This window comes from Paroedura picta, chromosome 3, assembly GCF_049243985.1.
Source record: "Paroedura picta isolate Pp20150507F chromosome 3, Ppicta_v3.0, whole genome shotgun sequence".
NCBI lineage: Eukaryota > Metazoa > Chordata > Lepidosauria > Squamata > Gekkonidae > Paroedura > Paroedura picta.
The window spans coordinates 136,026,077-136,047,369 of NC_135371.1; the positions used below are offsets into that span (position 1 = coordinate 136,026,077).

A 21,293-nucleotide genomic window follows, 5' to 3' on the forward strand; every position below is an offset into this window, starting at 1 on the left:
CTGTCTGCCCATGAGGTTAGGAGTTCAATCCCAGCAGCTGGCTCAAGGTTGACTCAGCCTTCCATCCTTCTGAGGTCAGTAAAATCAGTACCCAGCTTGCTGGGGGGTAAATGGTAATGACTGGGGAAGGCACTAGCAAACCACCCCGTATTGAGGCTGCCATGAAAACGCTAGAGGGCGTCACCCCAAGGGTCAGGCATGACCCGGTGCTTGCACAGGGGATACCTTTACCTTTACCATACTGGATATTAAATATCAGGCCATAGATCCTTGCGGCAACTTACAGGAAGGTACAATCCTGCTTCTCTCTTGAAGGGGTACAACCTAGGAAATGCGTTACCACTTGATCCTGCCAACTGCATCAGCTGGCCCGTTGCTTCAGAGGTTGGTACCTCAACATTCCACCTTTTCCTAGTCCTGCAACCCTGCAATGGCCATATCATACCCCAAGTCCTATCCTTCCCATTCACACTCTTTTCCTTACTCTTCCTTTATACCTCTCCTGAAGTCCCCCCAACATTTTTTTGCAACCAGACATTTTCTCTTCTGCCTTTCATCGGCCTGGGAATGGGAAAGAACAAAGTCAACACTGAATACTGGGTAGTCGTCACACTTCATCAGTGCCACAGCTCTCAGTGGCATCAGTGTGTTGTTAGCTAAACACTAGGAGCAGAATGACAGACTAAACAAAGAAAAGACATACACAAAATTTTCTTTTTATTGCACCATGAACCTTTGCTACAACCAGGGCTATTTCCAATAAACCCCAGCACAAGGTGCAAAATATACCCCCATCAAGGGTATCTGCAGTTATTTTAGACATGTTTGGCAGGAGGTTGTAAAAGGGCACTGCCAGAGGGCAAGTGGGAGAGACCTGGCTCCCCACCCCACCCCACCCCACCAAGAGAGTGAAGTGGCTCAATGTCCCACTCCCCGCTAGGGGGGAAAAATTGTTAACTCAAAATAAATTCAAGGGCCAAGACGGTTCCAGTGTTTTCATGCTGGAGTGAATTAGGCTCATTTTCCACTCTTGCACACACCATGCAAATAAGAGGAGATGGGTGCAAGAGTGGAATGGGGAACAATATGGAAAATGCAAGGGTGTGAGAATCAATGGGATGGATGCACATGGACCTGCGCCTAGAACTGATCGTGGACATTTGGGACGCTGCAGATCACGGCTGCTCATTTAAGAGAGCCACGAAGGTTAGACAGCAGCAACCCAACATTAAAAACAAAAGAGAAGACCAGTCCACAGTCCAGGAGAAGTACAGCACCCTTAAACTTGATAAGAGAGCCACCATCCTGGGAAAGCTCAGCACAGGCACAGCTGGATCTCTTCTGATATGGAACAACTCCCTCAATCTGCTCTGGTCCACAGAGTTGGGTCCTCTTGAGTACAAAGTTTTTATCAAGGAAGTGGTGCACTAAAAGCCACCAGAAATGAATTAACAAAAGGGCAGAGGAAGTGTGCTGGAGAAGCCAAGAGCTTTGCCTCGTTCCTGCAGCTCTAATTTGTGATGACAACATACTCAACAACTCCCAAATTATGTTTCTCTACTCAGCTCAGACCACAGGTGAGGAATGGAATGTCTGAATATGTAGGAGCCTTTGATTATTTGTCTTCCCGCCTCCAAACTGAAATGGACCAGCCTAACAATAGATGCATCACTACCTCACTGATGTGCATCTCGTGCATAGCGTACCAGTGAGCAGTTGTCATGAGTTAAGCAGCAATTTGAGGGTTCCCAATACTTCTCTATGAAAAACTATTAAGTGCAGCCAAACCCCCACTAACAGCTTTTCTTATCATGCAGAACTCAGCTCCAACAAGATCCACATAGCAGGAATGGGATGTGGAGACTTCTGGGGAAAAGCAGAAACCAGAGGCAGGATGCATGAGGAATGAAAAACAGCCACATCAGTAACCTTCTCTGAATGACAACGTAGCTAGGGATGAGGGCAAGGGGCAATTGCCACATCAGGCAAGGCAATCACCCGCTCCCTGAAGCTGGACATAGCTCTCTTCATTTCTTCCTGCCAGGAAAGGCAGAGGAGGGCTACAGCTTGCCGCAGCTAGGATTCTGGGGCAGAAGCCACAGGCAGCTTTGTATTCCAGGGGCTGATCAACCCAGGCTAGGAGGAATGTTCCACTGCTATTGCCTTCCAGAGACAAATGGCCCCTCAAAGCCTGGTGCCTTCTTTCCCAAATCCTGCATAAAAGAACCAAAGTACTCAGAGATGGAAGCATCCTGATCAGGACAGGAAGAGGACCTTTCCTGAAAACTCTTCTGGAGCCGGGCAGATTTTAACTGTGTTGATGATATTATACTCCAACATACAGGATTCCATCAGAGTACGGCTGGAGCCAAGAACTCATCTGCGGGGTTAAGAAAGAACAGATTAGCACCACAAGAAAACCTTTTCTGATTGGACTACACTCACTTGTATGTAAAGTGTTTGTACACTGCAGAATTCCTAGAGAGACCCCTCACTCATTGCCCAAGCAGACACTGGAATTTCATGTTTTTGTTTGAAGAAGACTGGGTTTTTATGCCCTGCTTTTCAGTGCCCAAAGACTTACCTTACCTTCCTCTCCCCACCACAGACACCCTGTGAGGTAGGTGAGGCTGAGTGAGCCCTGATATTCCTGCTCGGCCAGAAAAGCTTTATCAGCGCTGTGGCAAGCCCCAGGTCACCCAGCTGACTACATGTGGAGGAGCAGGGACTCAAACCCACCTTGCCTGATTAGATGCTGCCACTCTTAACCACTACACCACGCTGGCTCCTAAATGTTAGGATTTGTCAAGTCAGATTTTGTATTATTCAAGATATAAAAATTGGATCATGGCAAGATGGCATCAGTAAAGGATGCTGGGTTTTGGATCTTTTTTGTTACACAGCCTCACATAATTTGCATTAATTATTGTAGAATTAAAAGCATCTTTGGACCTCTAGTAAATACCCCTTGGCTCTCCCATCTCTGGTTTTCTCTCAGCCCATCCCAGGAAACGTGATTCTTGCAAATGAGGAAACCCCAGAATGTACAGCTTCCCTCAGGCTCCTCACCTTCTCAGAGTCGGTAGCTCAGACTAGCCACTTTAGCTGGATGAGTTATAGCCCAGAAATTGCGACGACTTTGTAGCTTCTGAAAGGCATTGAAGTTTCTCCTCCGCTCACGTTTGGGTTTTTTGCTTTTCTTCATCTGTGGATAAAGAGAGCACATGCAGACTTCTAACATTCAAGCAGCCACCCTCTCAAAGAGCTGGGTAAAGCAGAAGGTCATTATGGAATTACCAAAGTCACTGGAAGGGTGAATTTAAGTCAGGTACAATAAAATCAGAATCCAGTAGCACCTTTAAGACCAACAAAGATTTATTCAAGGCGTGAGCTTTCGAGTGCAAGCACTCTTCTTCGAAAGCTCACGCCTTGAATAAATCTGTGTTGGTCTTAAAGGTGCTGCTGGACTCTGATTTTATTGTGCTACTTCAGACCAACACAGCTACTCATTTGAATTTAAGTCAGGTAGGAATTTTTAAAATTATGTACTTTAAGAGGGCATCCATGTTGGTCTGCAGTAGATCAGGGAAATTCAAGTCCAGGAAAACTTGAGAGACCAAGAAAAATTTCCAGGTATAAGCTCCTGGAGCATTGAGTCTCAAAAGCCTACATTGGCAAACCTTACTGGTCACTAGAGTGTTAATGGACTCGATTCTAACTGTACTTGCTTTTGTTCTTCTTACCAGGCACAAAGGCCAGTCAGTCAGCGCATGCCCTAGGACATGCTATCCAATCTATTACCAGAATAATCCATGCAGCCTCTTCCTGGTGACCCTGTTCTTCCTATTTCATGCTTTGTGGCTATCCGAATTCTGCAAGGTTTTCTGGTCACAAGTAATGAATATTTAGGATACTATTAATAATATCAATAGGAACATCTACTCTCCATTCCATGGAGAAATTATACAAAATACTTGCAGAAATTATACAAAATACTTGCACTTACATGTGCACATTTGGAAACCCCTCTTTCTCTGTAAGGGGGGGGGGGTTAACCATTTAATCTCTAGTCAGTTTTGATAACCAAAATCAACCTTCCCATGCCATTATCAACATTTAAAATAAAACATGGGCTTTAAAGAACATTTTTCCCTTTAAAGTATCAACAGTGAAGCTACTCAGTGAATTAAAGGTTAAGCCCCCTTTCTACAGCCTTATCCAGATGAGGATTTAATACTCAACTTAATACTGACCAACAGACAAGAGATGGTGAATGGGTTGAAAGAGATGGGGACCCAGGGGAGGAGTAACATGTCCTCCTAGAATTGCTTATAAAATGGGGCAGCCAAGGAAGCTCATAGTCAGACGTGTCTGTTAGACTTTCGTAGGGCAGATTTTAATAAACTCAGACACATGATAAGAGTCATCCCACGGAACAGAATGCTGGAAGAGAAAGGAGCAACTGACAGGTGGGCTCTCTTTAAACAAGAGCTGTTGCATGCTCAAGCTATGACTATTCCAGCAAGATGGAGACATGGTAAGGGACCCAAGAAGCCTATTTGAATGAACAGAGAAATTCAGGAGAAGCTAAGGAGGAAAAAGGAAATATTCAAAAAATGGAGGGAAGGACAGAACTCTAAAGAAGAGTATCTTCAGGTAACTAGGCACTGTAAGTCAGCCATCAGAGAGGCCAAAGCTGGGAGTGAGCTGAAGCTGGCCAGGGAAGCCCAGTATAACAAGAAAAGCTTAAGGTAAATGAGGCAATAGGCCTGCTGTTGGGTGAGGATGCAAAAACTCTGGCAGACGACAGAGAGAAGCAGAAAGCCTCAGTACCTATTTTGCCCAAAAGAATATTGATACATCTTGGGATGGTAGTAGACAAGGTATAGTGTCTGGGTGGCAGGTTGCCATGGACAGAGAGGTTGTCAAGAAGCACCTGGCTGTACTGGATGAGTTCAAACCCCCTGGGCCGGATGGGGTGCACTCGAGAATGCTCATAGAACTTGCAGGAGAGTTTGCGGAACCCGTGTCCATCATCTTTAAGAACTCTTGGAGGACTGAAGAGGTGCCAGAAGACTGGAGGAGAGCAAGTGTTATTCCAATCTTCAAAAAAGGGAGGAGAGGTGACCCAGGAAACTACAGGCCAGTGAGTCTGACCTCAACTGCAGGAAAGATAATGAAGCAAATTTTAAAGGGGACGATCTGCAATCATCTAGAGAACAGTTTGTTGATCTGGGGAAGTCAGCATGGATTCACCTCCAACAGGTCCTGCCAGACCAACCTGGTTTCCTTCTTTGACCGAAGGATGGACTTATTAGATCATGGAAATTCAGTGGATGTTGTTTATCTGGATTTCAATAGGGCTTTTGATAAGGTTCCCCATGATGTTCTGATGGGTAAACTGGAGGACTGTAGACTGGATTTTCAGTTGGTTTGGTGAATAGAGAACTGGCTAGAAGACTACACCCAAAGAGTGGTTGTCAGTGATATTTTATCAGAGTGGAGGGAGGTGAGCAACAGAGCGCTACAGGGCTCAGTACTGGGTCCAATACTTTCCAACATTTTTATCACTGATCTGGATAAGAGAATAATTGCCCCTTGTTAAATTTGCAGATGACACCAACTTGGGAGGAGTAGCAAAAACCCCAAAAGATATAGAGTTCAACAAAATCTGAACATGCTGGAAAAGTGGGCAAATGAGAACGAAATGCAATTCAGTAAGGAGAAATTGTAGAGTTCTACATCTGGGACACCAAAATCAGAAGCATGTATACTGGATGGGAGATGCTACATCTGGGTAGCAGTGTGTGTGAACGTGATCCTGGGGTATTTGTGGACTGAAAGCTAAATATTAGCAGACAGTGTGATGCAGTGCTAAAGAAGGCAAATGCAGTTTTGGCCTGAATCAACAGGGGCATCACATCAAAACTGCAAGATGTCATAGTCCCATTATATATCACATTGGTTAGACCCCACCTGGAGTTCTGTCTGCAGTTCTGGAGTAAGGTTGGGTGCTTTAGCGTCCAAAGCTGCCGCTCACACCTGAAGAAGCCAGTGCTACAGTGTGTGTGTGTGGGGGGGGGGGGAGGCGCAGGTGTCAAAGCGATGCCGAAGCACCCAACCCTATTCTGGAGGCCTCACTTCAGAAAGAACGTGAAAAAAATTTAGAGGGTACAGAGGAGAGCGACAAGGGAAGGGAAAGTTCCTGTTGGCAGCAGAGGATTCCTGGTCCCCATTATGTCTGTTTGTGCCCTATTTACCATCTCGGCCAAAGGGACTTTCTTCCAAATAAGCGGTTGCAGAACTGTAACCCTAACCTTACATTAAGAACTTGTTGCTTGCTATCCTTGCAGGCTGCATGAAGAAAGATTTTGGATTACTCTCCCAGATAAAATAAAATAAAGGTTTTGCTTAGTGGCAAATCTATATGTTCCAACTGTTATAGCAACCAAAATTTTATGTTTGTTCAGGTAACATATTCATTTTAAAATGAAACTTGATTTTCAGTCTACCTGGGGCAGTTCAGAGAGACTCACCTTCCCACTGTCAAACTCTTCATCCCAATCATCAAGGACTGTCTTGCTTCGGAACCACACGGTATCGCACACAGCATCCTGGCTGACAGCCGACACCTCCCCATCCCATGTCAGTACTGTGGAACCAATCAGAAGGACTCAGAAACTGCGGGAACTCCACGTCCTACGGACTCTGCTTCTCTCCCCAAGAGTCTCACAAGTGGCAACAGGAACAGTGGCTGCAATCAGCCATTATACTCTACTGTAAAACCCGGTGGCCTTGGGAGAACACCAAGAACTTCCTTTGGGTTCGTACTAATATGCATACGTGCATTATCAGCTCCCCTGAACCAGAGTCACTTTGTCAGTCAGTCAGTCAGTCAGTCAGTCAGTCAGTCAGTCAGTCAGTCAGTCAGTCAGTCAGTCAGTCAGTCAGTCAGTCAGTCAGTCAGTCAGTCAGTCAGTCAGTCAGTCAGTCAGTCAGTCAGTCAGTCAGTCAGTCAGTCAGTCAGTCAGATTTATATACTGCTCTCCTGGAAGGCTCAGAGCGGTTTACATATAACTGAAACTATACATGAAACCATACATATAATAACATTAATATCATTAATTGATAAACTGGGTGACAGTATAACTTAACAGTATATCATGACATAAACAGTGGTAACTCGAACAGGTCCAGGAGTCTTAGTGGGTTTCTGGGGGGGGGGGGGGGGCTGCAGATGTTGGTTGGCTGGCCTGGCCTCAGCCAAATGCCTGGTGGAAGAGCTCCCTTTTGCAGGCCCTGCGGAACTTTTTAGCCCCGTCAGGGCCCTGATCTCCTCCAGGAGCTCGTTCCACCAGGTGGGGGCCAGGACAGAGAATGCTCTGGCACTGGTCGAGGCCAGGCAAACTTCTTTTGGGCCAGGGACCAGTAGCCTGTTGGTGGCTGCGGAGCGTAAAGCACTTTTGGGGGCATAGGCAGGGAGGCAATCCCTCAGGTACACGGGGCCCTGACCGCGTATGGCCTTGGTTACACCATGAGCGCCAGCGTGGTGGAGTGATTAAAAAGCGACTGACCCCAAAAGGGAGAATCGGGTTCAATTTCCCACTCCTCCTCCACATGCAATCAGTTGGGTGACCACAGGCCAGTCACAGTTCTCTTAGAACTGTTCTCACAGAGCCGTTCTCTTGGAGCCCTCTCAGCCTACCTACCTCACAGGGTGTCTGTTCTCGGGAGAGGAAGGAAAAAGGTGATTGTATACCGCTTTCGGACTCCTTTTGGTAGTGAAAAGCAAAAGAAGTCTGCTTGAAGCTTCACTTCCACATATCTGCTCAGTTTTACACTCCAGACACATACTGCTTTTGCTCATTTCCATAATATCCACTGCAACATACCTACACTGGCAACTGGCATGAAACAGAAACCAGGTACACACGTAGTAAGCAGATTTAAAGATGCTACAAAGACGCTTAGTCCGCCAGTTGCATGTCACAGCAACACACACAGAACCACGAACCAGAAGTAAACCGCTTTTAAATTAACTTCGCACAGCTTTCATAGCATATGAAGACTTTGACTGCCTATAGATGGCTCCTGAAAAGTTTGCATCTATTACCTTTTTTCCCATAAGCTTTATCCAAAGAATCCTTCAGCAGTTCCTGGACCACATCAGACTGCCCATGTTTGTACTGAGTCACTTCCTTTCTTGGACTCAGGACATTTGAGGGGCTCTTGTCCCAGTGTTTAAGCTGGTTGTCCAAGCTCAGTGCTGCTGTGTACAAAAAAAAAGTGGTAGGAGACATCTGAACACATAAATGGGAGATGCAAATGCAACATTAGGCTTTTTATTTTCAAATTGTACTGAGACAACCCTACGGGTGGGGGGTGTTAGAGGAAAAAACCATATTCACTGCACACCAAGTGCCAGAAAACATTTTTAGATGTCTGCTGCCAGGAAACTTTCCCCCCTCAAAATCCGATCAACATACAAACAAGCATTCCTATCCACAATTGCCAAAGCCAAATGACCCACAAAACAGTCCTGCATAATGCACACAGGACTAGTCACAGAGTTGTTTAATCTGTACACTGCCAAAAGCACCATGTGTCTATGCCGGGAACTGAAGTGAGGATGGGTTGCCTGCTTGTGTGAACTGAACCCAGAACCACCTTTTGGAGCACCTGTACTCCAAGAACTGATGCCCAATTCCAGCCAACCCCCAAAGGGGAAATGTTATCGAATCTGGGAATCATGACCATATCTTATATTCTTATAGCAAAGTCAGGATACCTTTGGATACTTAAATCTGGTGACTGGAGCTGCGAACAAGAAAACAGATCTTTCTACAATCCTGAAAAGGGCCCTAAGTGTGCAGAAAAACACAAACTCTTACAAAAAAATATGGTGGTTAGCTTAAAAATTCAGAAAATAGAGCAAGGATGAGTTTCTGTGAGTAACAAGGCAAGGATGAAGGCCCTTTTCAGCCCTCTGTTGGCCTTTGAGAGAGTATTCATTGGGGCTGGGCCTGGATAGGGTTGCCAGCTCAAAGTTGGAGAATTCCTGGAGATTCAGGGTAGACTTTGGGGATAAAAATGTAAGTTCCTGAAACCTGTATTACATCCAAGCCAGTACTAGTCAATTCAATTCTTTGGTGGAATGGTAGCCATTCAAATTCTTTGAATATGAGCTAAAGGTAAAGGTATCTCCTGTGCAAGCACCGAGTCATGTCTGACCCTTGGGGTGACACCCTCTAGCGTTTTCATGGCAGACTCAATACGGGGTGGTTTGCCAGTGCCTTCCCCAGTCATTACCATTTACCCCCCAGCAAGCTGGGTACTCATTTTACCGACCTCGGAAGGATGGAAGGCTGAGTCAACCTTGAGCCGGCTGCTGGGATCGAACTCCCAGCCTCATGGGCAAAGCTTTCAGACGGCTGCCTTACCACTCTGCGCCACAAGAGGCTCTTATATGAGCTAGAGATGCTCAATAATGGAAGTAAATAGGACCTTGATGAACTGTAGGTACAAGGTATGCAGCACCCTTTGTCCTCAGCAAATTAAAGGCAAAGTGTAACATTCAAGTCACAGCTTGGTTCTGAAAAGCAGTGAGGCTAGCCTGGCCTACCAGAGGAGTGTGAACCATCTCCCTACAGATCAAGCTATTTCACACCCACCTATACCCAAACCACTCCTGATGCAGACAGCTCTGCCATACCTGGAAGACCAACTCTGGCTGAGCAAAGGCCATTCTCACTTAGCTCTTCTGAGGGGCTGTTGGCCTCAGCGGTAGAACCACCCAGCTTCTCCCGCCTCTTGTGCTTGCGGTGCTCACTCTCTGCAGCAGTGCTGCCTCTGTCTATGCTTGGTAAAGACAGCTTTTTCTTCTTTCTCTTCTTCAAGCAGCAGGGCTCCTTGGTAGACACACGTTCTAGGCAAACTTCTGCCTCATACTGTGGAGAGCAGCTGCAAATATATAAAGTTTATACTCAGCCACTTCAACCAGAGGGGTCCTATCACTTTTATAACTGTGCCAATTCCAAATGCTTGTGTGGTGAACAAATGCACAGAGGGACAGATGGGTGGGCATGCATAAATACATACATACATTTTACATATCGCCCTCTCCTTGTGGCTCAGGCCCACCCATGTCTCAGAGAAACACCATCTATCTAGTCACAACTGGACAGTGCCTTTGATCCTGCCTACGATTTCTGCAAATGCAAAGGAGGGGATGATTTCTGCCATCCCCCACTACCCACAAATACCCTAGGCAGGATGCAGGCCAATGTCTCCAGAAAGTTCTGTGCACTTACTCCTATTAAACAGTCTTGCTCAATGATCATGAGCATAAAATGAACCAGACAGAAATTCTAAATCTCACAACCCACTTCTGTAAGCCGTTCTAAATTACGGAGTGCAGAATTCCATAATTTATATCCAATGAGAGGTTTTATATCATGCTCTTGTTCAGTATTTAATTGTGAAAATATTTTTTAATGATTACAGCACCAATATTAATACAAATGCTCATTTAGAATATACAGGAGACGCAGATTTAATTTTACAAAAACCCAATCTGATTGCCGAAGCATCTTGTGAAATATGAGCTAGAAGGGCACCAGGAAGCAACTGCTCAAAAGTGCTGATGGGCTTGGCAACAAAGGGGTCAAAAGGCTATTATGGGGAGGGTTTTTTGCCATCCTAGCCCAGTACCAAGGAAACCTCTACCTGGGAATGCAAAGGAGCAGCCAGAGCCGTGTTATGTCAGCATGAAGAAAAGGCCCTGTTTTTTAAGGTTTGTGGCTCTGCTCAGCTATGGAAGCACTATCTGTACCAGTGCTGCTGTGAGTCATCCAACACCGCAAGGATTGCAGGCAGCAAACTCTTACCAGTTCACAGGGGACAGCAAAGGTTGGCAATCATCTTCTCTCTGCTGCAGCCTCCTTTTTCTCTTTTTTTTCTGGATGAAAGTGGTTCGATTCAAACCAGGCGCTATCTGGTCCTCAGCCATTTCCTCCTCTTCCCCCTTCCTGTCTGCCAGCTCTGCCTGTACAGAAGACACACTGCCATTTTCCTTCAGTTGCCTCTTCTTCTTCGGAGGGTTGGAGGGCCCAGTCCTGTCCACATTGTCTTCTGTCACACCTGGGCTGCAATGAATACCCTGTTCCTTCCCAGAAGGGCTATGCTTCCTTTTTCTTTTCTTGGAGCTGGCAAAGAATGGGCCCTTGGCCTTGCTTGAGTCAAAGTGGCTCCATGCCCCTTTGGGCATAGCAGGTGGTGACAGAGGGGCGGCAGAAGGGCAGCAGGATTTGAAGCTGGATGAGGGCATGGAGTTGACAAAGGTGCTGTTGGCTGAGTGTGGAGGTGCTGAAGATTTGGAAGCAGATGAGAGCACCCTGGAGAAGAACGCATACACAGCCCTTACAACCTAATACATTCTGCCACTGTAAACATTGCTGCAGAAAATCCCCATTGTTCCTACATAAGGCTTGCTGCTTTCAACCCCTTCAATGTCAGACATGTCAGCCCCATATGCAAGCGCCACAGACTGTCAACCAGGCATCAGACTGCACGGGCTGCTTCCAGGCTCATGCTCCGTAGGGTGGTGTGAAATCAGATTCAAGAATCACTTTATTTTTCCAAGAGGTCCACCAGCCCCTTCTCACTTTCCAAATGTGAGATTTCTTTTACAAGCTACACTTCCATCCCTGTCACAACCTTTTCAAATAGAATCATCACAATTAGCACCAAGCAGAACTGTCTCTCCACTCATTTCTACGAAACAGACATGCAACTTTGTGTGTATATACCCAGAATGACAACCTCAATTGTGGAATTTATAAAGGCTGTGGCTGCACAGCAAGATCCTCTTCAAAACCCAAATTTGGCTAGAGGGCATGTAATAAATCAATCCCAAATTTAATCTCAGCCCTCTACAGTTCAGGTAGCCTGGTTAACAAGTGTTGGAAAAAGATTTTTCTTTGCCTGACTCTAATGAGCCAGTGCTAGTTAAGAGTTGCCAAAACGCATTCAGTGAAGAACTGCTGGTGTTCAGTGTTAAATCTTCCTATTTTAAGGGAGTACCGCTAACACCCGGGACTCTGTCCTTAGGAAAATTCATCAGATAATCTGGAAGGCAGAAGAAGAGTTGGTTCTTATGTGCTGCTTTTCTGTATCCGAAGGATCTCAATGCAGCTTACAGTCGCCTTCCCTTTCCTCTCCCCACAACAGACACCCTGTGAGGTAGGTGACGCTGAGAGAGCCCTGATATTACTGCTCGGTCAGAACAGCTTTATCAGTGCTATGACTAACCCAAGGTCACCCAGCTGGTTACATGCGGGGAAGCATAGAATCGAACCCAGGTTGCTAGACTAGAAGTCAGCACTCCTAACCACTACACCAAGCTGGCTGGTAAAACATTTCAAACCCTCACCATCTTACTGATTATTTTTTTCAAAACATTCTTCAATGGTTGTAAAAACATATTCAGATTGGCAGCATCAGTAAATGTTTCAGTGCTTTACTGGTGCAGAGGAAGCTTCTATGCCCCACACTATTTCCTGTTTCTCCCTCATGCTGCTGAAAGCTATTTTCCTACAGATACTTTTTCTTTGTTCCTATTACCCGTTAGTGCTCATCCTGTCTGCACACTGCTTCTTGTTTTAAAAAGTTTCTAAGCCTTGCACAAAAAAACCCAACAAATAAAGCATGCACATTCAAGTAGTTTATGCTACATAAACAAGTTAGAGTACAGAATTTGGATACTTTAACTGCAAAGCACCAAGGACACTGAATACAGCATGAAAAACAATTTGGAAAGGCAGAAGTATATGGAAGCCCTGAGCTAAGAGGTATTATTTGTCTCTGGGGAACCCAGATAAATCATGCTGAGCTTATCACATCCCAAGAAAGGGAGCAGCCAGCTAAGGACTAGCAAAGAGTAGAGGACAGACAAAGGAAGGAGGGAAGAGCAATCCTTGCTGATGTGTTATATAGCTAGATTGTGTTTTCAAGCACTGTGATAAAGCATGAGAAGGACTCTCGATTCCAGACCACACAGCTGAAGTGCCTCTGAAGGAGAAGCATCAGACAGGAGCTGGCAAACGCCATTAGAGAGCCAGACTCACTAGGGACCCCAGCACTAAAAGCAACACAATCCATCCCATAAGTGCACTGAACTCTTAGTGCCTTTCCCAAGTGCTTCAATCATTACTCCATCAACTGAGACAGCCACATAGCAAGGAAACCTTCCAGATGATGCCTAGATTATCACCCAGAAGGGTATCTTGGGATAGCTTACCTGGGATAGCCAAGTACAGCGGTGCAGACAGGGTGGGTGGTGTTTGTGGCGGCTGGTGGGGAGTGGGGCGGTGCCCGACGCTCACTGCCGCTCACTTTCTGCAGTGTGTTGTTGCCCTGTAGTTATCGACATAAATAAAAACTTGGTGGTCTAAAAAAGGTTTCCATGACCCAAGGGAGCAGGGGGTGGAGTAAGAAGATAGGGAGGGGTAAAAAACAAAAAGAGGTGGGGTGGGGACAAGGAGGGGAAAAAGAATCAGAAAAGTATTTGTTGTTAGAAACAAAGGAAGAGGAAGGACATGTAAGAAGACAGAACAGTGTTAGCAAGAATAACAGACAACTGGCATCTTCTCATCTCCCAGTTGCTTACCAAGGCTCACCCCCCAGGAGAGCTAGCCTGTGCTTCTGAGCTCTGCACCTGAAGCCAAACAACACCTCTGGACAGTGGGGAGAAAAAGAAGCATCACCTGCTTCTTCTAAGAGAAGGCTCTTTTGGACCAAGGGCCTCCCTTTGGAGCATGAAAAAGCAGATCCAACAATAATGAATGAGAACTCGAGGCAAGCAGTGTTCCTCCAAAAATTCTGCTCCAAAGTAGGGACAGTCTACTAGTAAGCTGGGCCAAGTTAGGCTACTTGGGCTATTACCAGCACAATGCTAAGCCTGAAAGTGCTGCCAGGGGTTAGGGTGACAATTCCAAATACTCCACCTTCCTTCCACCTCCCTTATCCATTTTGTTCTCACCCTGGGGAGCCCCCCTCCAAAACAAACGCACCTTCCTGGCAGAGAGTGCCAACTTCTTTGCAGGTGGGGGTGACATGGTGCTTCCCAGCTCTAGATTGGTCACAGTAGTCAGCAACGGTGATTTTAACTTGGCAAACTTGGAGTCCTCAGAAGCAAGTTTCCCAGAGGCACAGTCTGTTTCCTGAGAGGAGCAGTAGCCATTGATGCCCATTGTGGCCTGTGGCAGCCCCTTGACTGAGTTATGTGCTGGGCTGCAAGAAGAGGAACTGCTCGAAGACGAAGAAGAGGTGGTTAAAGATGAAGAGTCCTTGCTTGTCAGCTCCAGACTTTCTTCACGAACTTTGCCATGGAAATCTTCTGCAGGACTCTCTATCAGCTGTGCAGAGTGTGTCAAGCCCTTGTCTTCCCAGGAATTCTGCTTGCACATCTCCACCCTGGCACCACCAGCCTCACGGTAGTCCTGAGATGTTTTGAGGAGAGGCTGCTTCTTGGATTTCTTGCTTAAGTCATCCAGGAAAGTTGGCTTGTTGGAGAGTTTTGGTGACAAGAAGCCAGTGGTAGGGAAGAGCTTGAGAGGAGGACCAGTTCCATTTTGAGGTTTGGAGTTGGAAGCAAAGGAGCTGCGGGCCACAAGGGTTCCAGATTCCTCAGGCTCCATGGTTTTCTTGGCCTGAATCACATCTGGCCTCTGCAGAGAAGAAAGGCACAGACACTGGAGAGAGGTGCATACAGTCAACAACATGGAACACCAAGCCCAGTTTTACAGGAGATAACACCCACACAATAAAGCCAACTACTGGCTCAGAATCTGCTGTGACATACACCTCCAAAAGCATTATAATTAATTGCATGCACACTGAGATTCACCAAATAATCTGCTGATAAGGAATGAATAAATATTACACGTTTTGAGCCATGTTCTCCAAAACTACCAATGAAGCAGTAAACCTGTATCAAGTAAGATTACAAATAAATGTAATGTGTCTTTACCTCTCCCTTCTCATAGCATGTCAAAGAAAACATGCGAGAACAATTCTTCCTATCTTTTTTTGTGAGCAGGATGTTTTATATGAAGGAATATTCAAATCATGTGACACTCCTTCACCTACAATCTGAAGTGGTACAGCCCAGGCAGAAGCTTACCACTTAAGTGAGCACCCACTCACAGGAACACCTATGTTAAAGTGAACTTTAGAGTGAGTTGCCCACAAACATGTTGGAGAACAGAAAACAAAGTTGCACTTATCTGTAACTATTGTTCATTGACTGTCTTCTGCACATGACCAGGCCTGCCTTCAGATAAGTCCTATAACTTGAAGCTTCCAGGGGGCAAGGCGTGCCAGAGTCAAAAGCTTGTTCCTGCCTAGGGACTACATGCTTCTGCACAGCAATGCCCCCAATCCTCAGACCTCTAGTGCTGCTAAGCCAGAGCAAGTACTGAGGAAGGAGGGAGGGTCTGTGTGACTGCAAAGAAGATACTCGATGAACAACTATTACACATAAGTGCAACTCTGTTTTCATTATTGATCTTCTGAGCAGTCGCACATAGGAATTCTACCAAGATACTCACTAGACCAGTCATTCCCAACCAGTCATACTTTCTACATATATCCACTTGAACCTCATATCTCACTTACAGATCCAAAGCATACCGCAAGAATACGGGCAAACAATATATTGGGATAAATGGAACATAGAAACTACCTTAGGGAAAAACCTAAGACTAGGGAGGAAGATTACCTTTTACAGAACTTCAAAAATAAGCAAATTACAGCTGGTACAAAATATGGCTGCAAGGGTCCACACTGGGACATCTTGGAGGGCCCATATTCACCCGGTACTCCTTCATTTGCACGGCTTACCAGTCTGTTTCCAGATCAAGTTTAAGGTATTGGTTTTAACCTTTAAGGCTATAAGTGGCCTGGGTCCTATCTATCTGCGGGACCGCTTATCTGTTTATGCTCCCCCACCGCAGAGCATTATGCTCTGGGCCCCCAGGATGTTCACTTGGTCTTGACCCAGGCCAGGGCTTTTTTGGCCTTGGTCCCAACCTGGTGGAATGAACTCCCTAATGTCAGGATCAGTCCCTGTTCTCTGCCATGCTTTAGTTTCTCGTGAACAATGGGAACTCCATCTTGGAGTGCTGTGCCTTTACCGAAATGTTTCCATGTAACCAGAATGCTTATGCCTGTAGTTTACTTTGATTCCTCTAGCTTTGATCCTTGCATTTTCACACTGCATAGTCCCCCCGCTGCGATACAATGTTGCCCGGATACAATGTAGCCCAGAGCTAAGGGCCCTGTTGGACTTGTCAGCTTTCCGCAGGGCCTGTAAGACAGAGTCTTCTACCAGGCATACAGTTGAGGCCAGGGGAGCATCCCTGGTGTTACCATCTGAGATCTCCATCTGAGACCAATGAAGATCAGCTAGGATCCTCGCTCCTGGTTTCTTGACCTACATGCTGAACAGAGGGGGAAGGTTGATGTTTTATGGTTCGCCATCTTGTTTTAGTGATGTTATATTGCTGTATTTTAAGGGTATTGTTGGGGATTTTATTGTATTTTATTGATTCTTGTAAACCACCGCGAGACATCCGTGAGTGGCGGTATATAATTATAAATAAATAAATCTATCTGAAGAGCTGCTAGTTCATTCACCCTCCTAGCTAACAACTACTAAGAAACACACTTTCATAGAAAGTTCTCCAAAAAAGAAACAAAAACAAAAACAGGTGGCAAGGGGTTAACACAAAGGGATCCCTTGGAGGGCAGAGATTACCTAACCTCTTAAGAAACCACTTAGACAAATGATGGAAGAAAACGCATCCTCCCTCAATTCATTTGTGATCGCAAGAGATGGCACCCAAGGGAACCTTCAAAGAAGAAAAGCCCTTAACTTTCAGGTGTAATAAATAATCAAATATAACCTGAAACAAGATGCCACCTAGCAAGATGTCCTTCTAACTGCACCAGAGGGAAAACTGCTTCCATTTATCCATATACGATTTCCTAGTACTAGGCTCATGTGAACATCATTAACCTGTGTAAAAAATATTAGGTCTCTGTCTGAAGTCTCCAGGCTTTCAGGTTGAGGAAGTTTAGATCATGATGAAGCACCTGGGATGCTGATTAAATCGGGTCAGTTTGGTAGGTAAAGGGACTGTCCCCAGACAACCCCCATAAAGATCAGAAGCCATAGTTGATGAGGTCCAAAGGGTGCTATCAGGATCATGTTTGATCTCTCCCTCCTGGCCTTCTCTATCACCCCGATAAGGAGTAGGAACAGGGAAAATACATAAAACAAGGCTTACTGTCAACGCAGTTGAAATGCGTCCCCGGGGGAACCAATTCCTATTCCTGGTTGGGAACAGAACCTTATAACCTTCATTTTTGCTTGCATTGCAAAAGGGTCAATATCCAGCACCCTGCAGAAGGGGGGGGCAGTTCTAGGTAATTAGCCTTTATGGACCACTCATGGGAGAGTGGCCCTGCTCAATCTGTCAGCTTCTGCGTTTAAACTCCCAAGGATGTTGATAGCTTGAATGGAAGCACTGAGCTTCACTGCTGTGTCCCATGCAATTGTATCTTTCTCATACAGACCTCTAGACCCCTTTACTGATTGAAATAAAAAATCAGAACTGTATTGTCCATCTGGACATGAGTGGATCAGTTCCAAAGAATATCTGTGAAACAACTAAGGGCATAACGAACTGCTTGCAATTCTAAAATGTTAATGTGCAGCATTTTCTCATCTTCTAACCAAGTACCCCAGCTGACAATCTCTCACAGTGAGTGACCCAGCTCAAGACCAAAGCATCCATATTAAGGACTACCTCATGTCCAGAAACTTTGAAGGAAATATCTGGGGATAAATTATCCATAGAAGACAGCCACATTAAAGAACGTCTGACAGGTAGACCAAAGGGTAGGACAATGTACTAAAAATTTCATCCCTCACATGAAAAATGTAAGAACTTGCAATGTTGAGGGTGGACATGAAAATAGGCAGAAAGATGAAAATTAATAATGATGAATCAACAATTTCAGGATGAAGTTGCCTCTCTAGAAGAAGGCAGCTGCTGATTTAATCAAGGTCATCTGGAAACTTTCCATCTATTGTAACCCTGTTGTGGGGTAAATGACAGGGGTATTTCATAGTTATAAACTGTAGCAGGAGACTCCAAAAACACAAATTTCTCCTTTGGTAGCAAAAGAGGAGCTGAGGGTAGGAGGGCATTGCTGCATAAGAGCACCATGATTGTCCCTGGGCAGGAACGAGCTTCTGGCTCCAGCATACAGTTCCCCCTGGAGGTTTCTAGACGAAAAGACCTATCCAGTGGCAGGCCTGCTCATTTGCAGTCCCCATACAGGACTACACAGTAGGTTGATGATGATGCTTCCTGAAAATCTAAAATTGTGTATTTTTTCGAAACCAAGTTTCTTGTCTTTATAGCTGTGAAATCTCAAAAAGGTGACTAAGATTCACCTTGGGCTTCATAGGTTGGGCTTCTGTGGCCTTGCTTCTCTCAGGACTAGAAAAATCAGAATTTCTAGTCCTCTCTCAGGACTAGAAAAATTAGAATTATGCAAAGTCATTATGTCATTGGGCTGTATTGGCACAATTTACACAGGCCCTCATTGCAGTATTTAATCTTAGGTTGGGAATACAGAGTTCCTAGAAGTAGCTGATTCGGTGATGTGGATTAACAAGCTAAGCAGAAACTCACTTTGCTAATCAGTGGTGATGCAAGGGCACCATTGGTCGTGCTTCTCTTCATGTGGTCTGAGACAATACTTGCTCGGTTGGACACAGGGCAATTGCTCTTGGAGAAAGACCCTTCAGGACTCTTCCTGATGGTTGGGATCCTTAGAAAGGAAGGAGGAAACACATGAAATGTCATCTCAGTCAAACCATATTCTATGCTTTTGCCATATATTGCCTGTGTTGCTTGACCAGCTTTGCCACAAACTGTTCTGATGTCACAATCATATTTTATACTTTCACCTTGTATTGCTTGACCTGCCTTGCCACAGGTTGTTTTCTGCCCTATCTGCATATCACTGTGGCCTTTGATCCTGCATAAGCATTTGATCCACTGATAATTTATTAGCATAGGTGTGAATACAGCTAGCTAGCCCGGGGTTTTATGGGGGGGTCCCATGTTTGAAGCTGAGAATGACCATCTTTCCCACTGTCTTTGGGACTTTGCTGGAGCCGGCATCTGTCCTGGCCATTTGGTCAGGAAAATGCCTTTGCACCAAAGCCATTGGGCGGAGGGTGGATAAAAGGGCTGTAGAGATGGGATCTTTAATCTTAGCATGAGCCCCGTGCTGATCAATTTGCTATTCTCACAATAAAGAGATTTTCCTTCAATGAAGTCTGCTCATTGGGAGTAACTGACAATCCCTCCGAAGGACTTTTACACAACCAAGGCAGGGATCCAAGCCAAATGTTGCTGAAAGGGAGGGAAAACCAAAGGGAAGGAGGCAATTTCCACTAATTCTCTCTTCCAGATCCCTGATGCACAAATGATGTTGCTGAGAGTTTCCTATCCCCCAAGGAGCAGTATTTTGGGGAAATCAGTGGGTTGCTAGGGGTGAGGGGAAATGTTCTGTTCCACTGATAGAAGTGCTTTGCAGGAGCAGAAAAGTTAGCCTAGATGTTACTCAGAATCCAGGAATGTTACTCAGAATCCAGGAATTACAACCAGTATGATGGATTAAGCTACCTTGTTTAGTAGAACTTCTTGGGATTATCAGGGAACAGTAACAGGTAAGAAGCTGCAAGAGAGTCTGCCAACCAAGAATACAGGCTTACACTGACAGCAGTTTTTTTATCCTCATCTCCCCAATGCTACTTAGTAAGCTCAACTCTTCAACTGACCCCTCACTCCGCTTCCACCCCATCTGGTGAGCAGACTGGGCATGTACAGGCAATAAGATTTCCTTAGGAAACAGGCAAAATGGCTAAGAAGAGTTTTGCTAGCAGCTAGTGACACTGACGCCTCACTTACCTAAGATAGAACAGCACATAGGCCTGCTGATTGAGAACAACTTTGATGTTGCTTGAATGCACCAGAGAGTCATTCATCTGATACCACTGGCCATTGCTTGCCTGAACACGGGAGAAAGAAAAGAGGACTCGTAACTGACTCCCTGCACATAAAGTCAGGCAAAAGTTACCAGTAGCATTTCAAAGGCTAATGTCACTGAAAATGCAATGCAATAAATTCCAGGAACACAGGCCTCTCGGCTTCTGCCAGCTGGGGAGCCAGAAAAGTAATATCAGTGTTTGCTGACAGCAATACCAAGACAATTAGATGATGGAGACTAACCCAGGAGATGGATCATGTCAGCCCCACCTCACTCTTTCAGAAATCCTCCTGACTTGTGATCGACTACTGGCCTTAAAATCTTATACTGCTCTAGATCGGGTCCTTGGCAGTTCACAGTCCTTTACACACTGCCCAAAACTGTATCCCATGCATAGGGACTGCAAGCTTCAGCAGATTGCAATGCTCACCTACAATATAGCAGTAAATATTACAGCTTCACATTTTTCTGTTGCTTGGATTATATATCTGAGTGAGAAAATAATTTTCTCCTTCTTCCCCACTTCACTTGTGGGCTATGGTATGGGCAGCAACAGACTACATGCAGGCTGACAAATTCAGCTGCCAAACTCCAGGTGGGGCCCGAGATCTCCTGGAAGGGCAAATGATCACCAAACTACATAAATCAGTTCTGCTTTGGCGAATGGATTCGATGGCTTCATACCCTTGAGGTTCTGCCTGTCCCCATATCTCTCCCTCGCCAAGCTCCACCCTGAAACCTCCAGGCAAACCTACTGGCAAAACAGCCATTCATTTCTCTCTTTCCCACCCTCCACTCTCTCTCATCCCTATGCCCTGAATGCTGTGTCAGCACCGTCTAAGGCAGTGGTCCCCAACCCGCCGGCCGCGGCCTGGTGCCGGGCCACGAAGGCCATGGCGCCGGGCCGCGGCTCCCTCTCCCCGCCCCCCCCACACAGTAAAAAACCTCCCAGGTCGCAAGCTTACGGCCTGGGAAGCTTCTTACTGTGGGAGGAGGGGGGGGAGAGGGAATCAGGGCCGCACCCGCGCATCGCGAATGCGAAATCGCGCACGTGCAGCACTTTCGCACATGCGGGAAAGTGCCGTGCATGCGCGATTTTGGCCACGCATGCACGGCATGCGCAGGCGGGCAGTTGCCCTGCTGGTCCCCAGCCTCAAAAAGGT

At 45.8% G+C, this 21,293-nt stretch overlaps 1 protein-coding gene across 5 annotated transcripts in view; it reads right to left on the minus strand.

The window, feature by feature from the left end:
- Window positions 1–700: 700 nt before the first annotated feature.
- USP36 (ubiquitin specific peptidase 36) overlaps window positions 701–21,293 on the minus strand; it is a 35,414-nt gene continuing 14,821 nt past the window's right edge. For 4 of the 5 annotated variants that reach the window (XM_077328123.1, XM_077328118.1, XM_077328119.1 and 1 more), the window contains exons 11-20: window positions 20,052–20,152; window positions 18,765–18,903; window positions 14,070–14,726; window positions 13,298–13,413; window positions 10,887–11,393; window positions 9,713–9,960; window positions 8,114–8,269; window positions 6,537–6,652; window positions 3,070–3,205; window positions 701–2,380 (exon numbers count right to left, since the gene is read on the minus strand). In XM_077328123.1, coding sequence (XP_077184238.1) covers window positions 3,074–3,205; window positions 6,537–6,652; window positions 8,114–8,269; window positions 9,713–9,960; window positions 10,887–11,393; window positions 13,298–13,413; window positions 14,070–14,726; window positions 18,765–18,903; window positions 20,052–20,152 — 2,172 coding nt within the window. In that variant the 3' untranslated portion in view covers window positions 701–2,380; window positions 3,070–3,073. The remainder of the gene's footprint in view (window positions 2,381–3,069; window positions 3,206–6,536; window positions 6,653–8,113; window positions 8,270–9,712; window positions 9,961–10,886; window positions 11,394–13,297; window positions 13,414–14,069; window positions 14,727–18,764; window positions 18,904–20,051; window positions 20,153–21,293) is intronic. The other variant, XM_077328121.1, reaches the window with a different exon arrangement.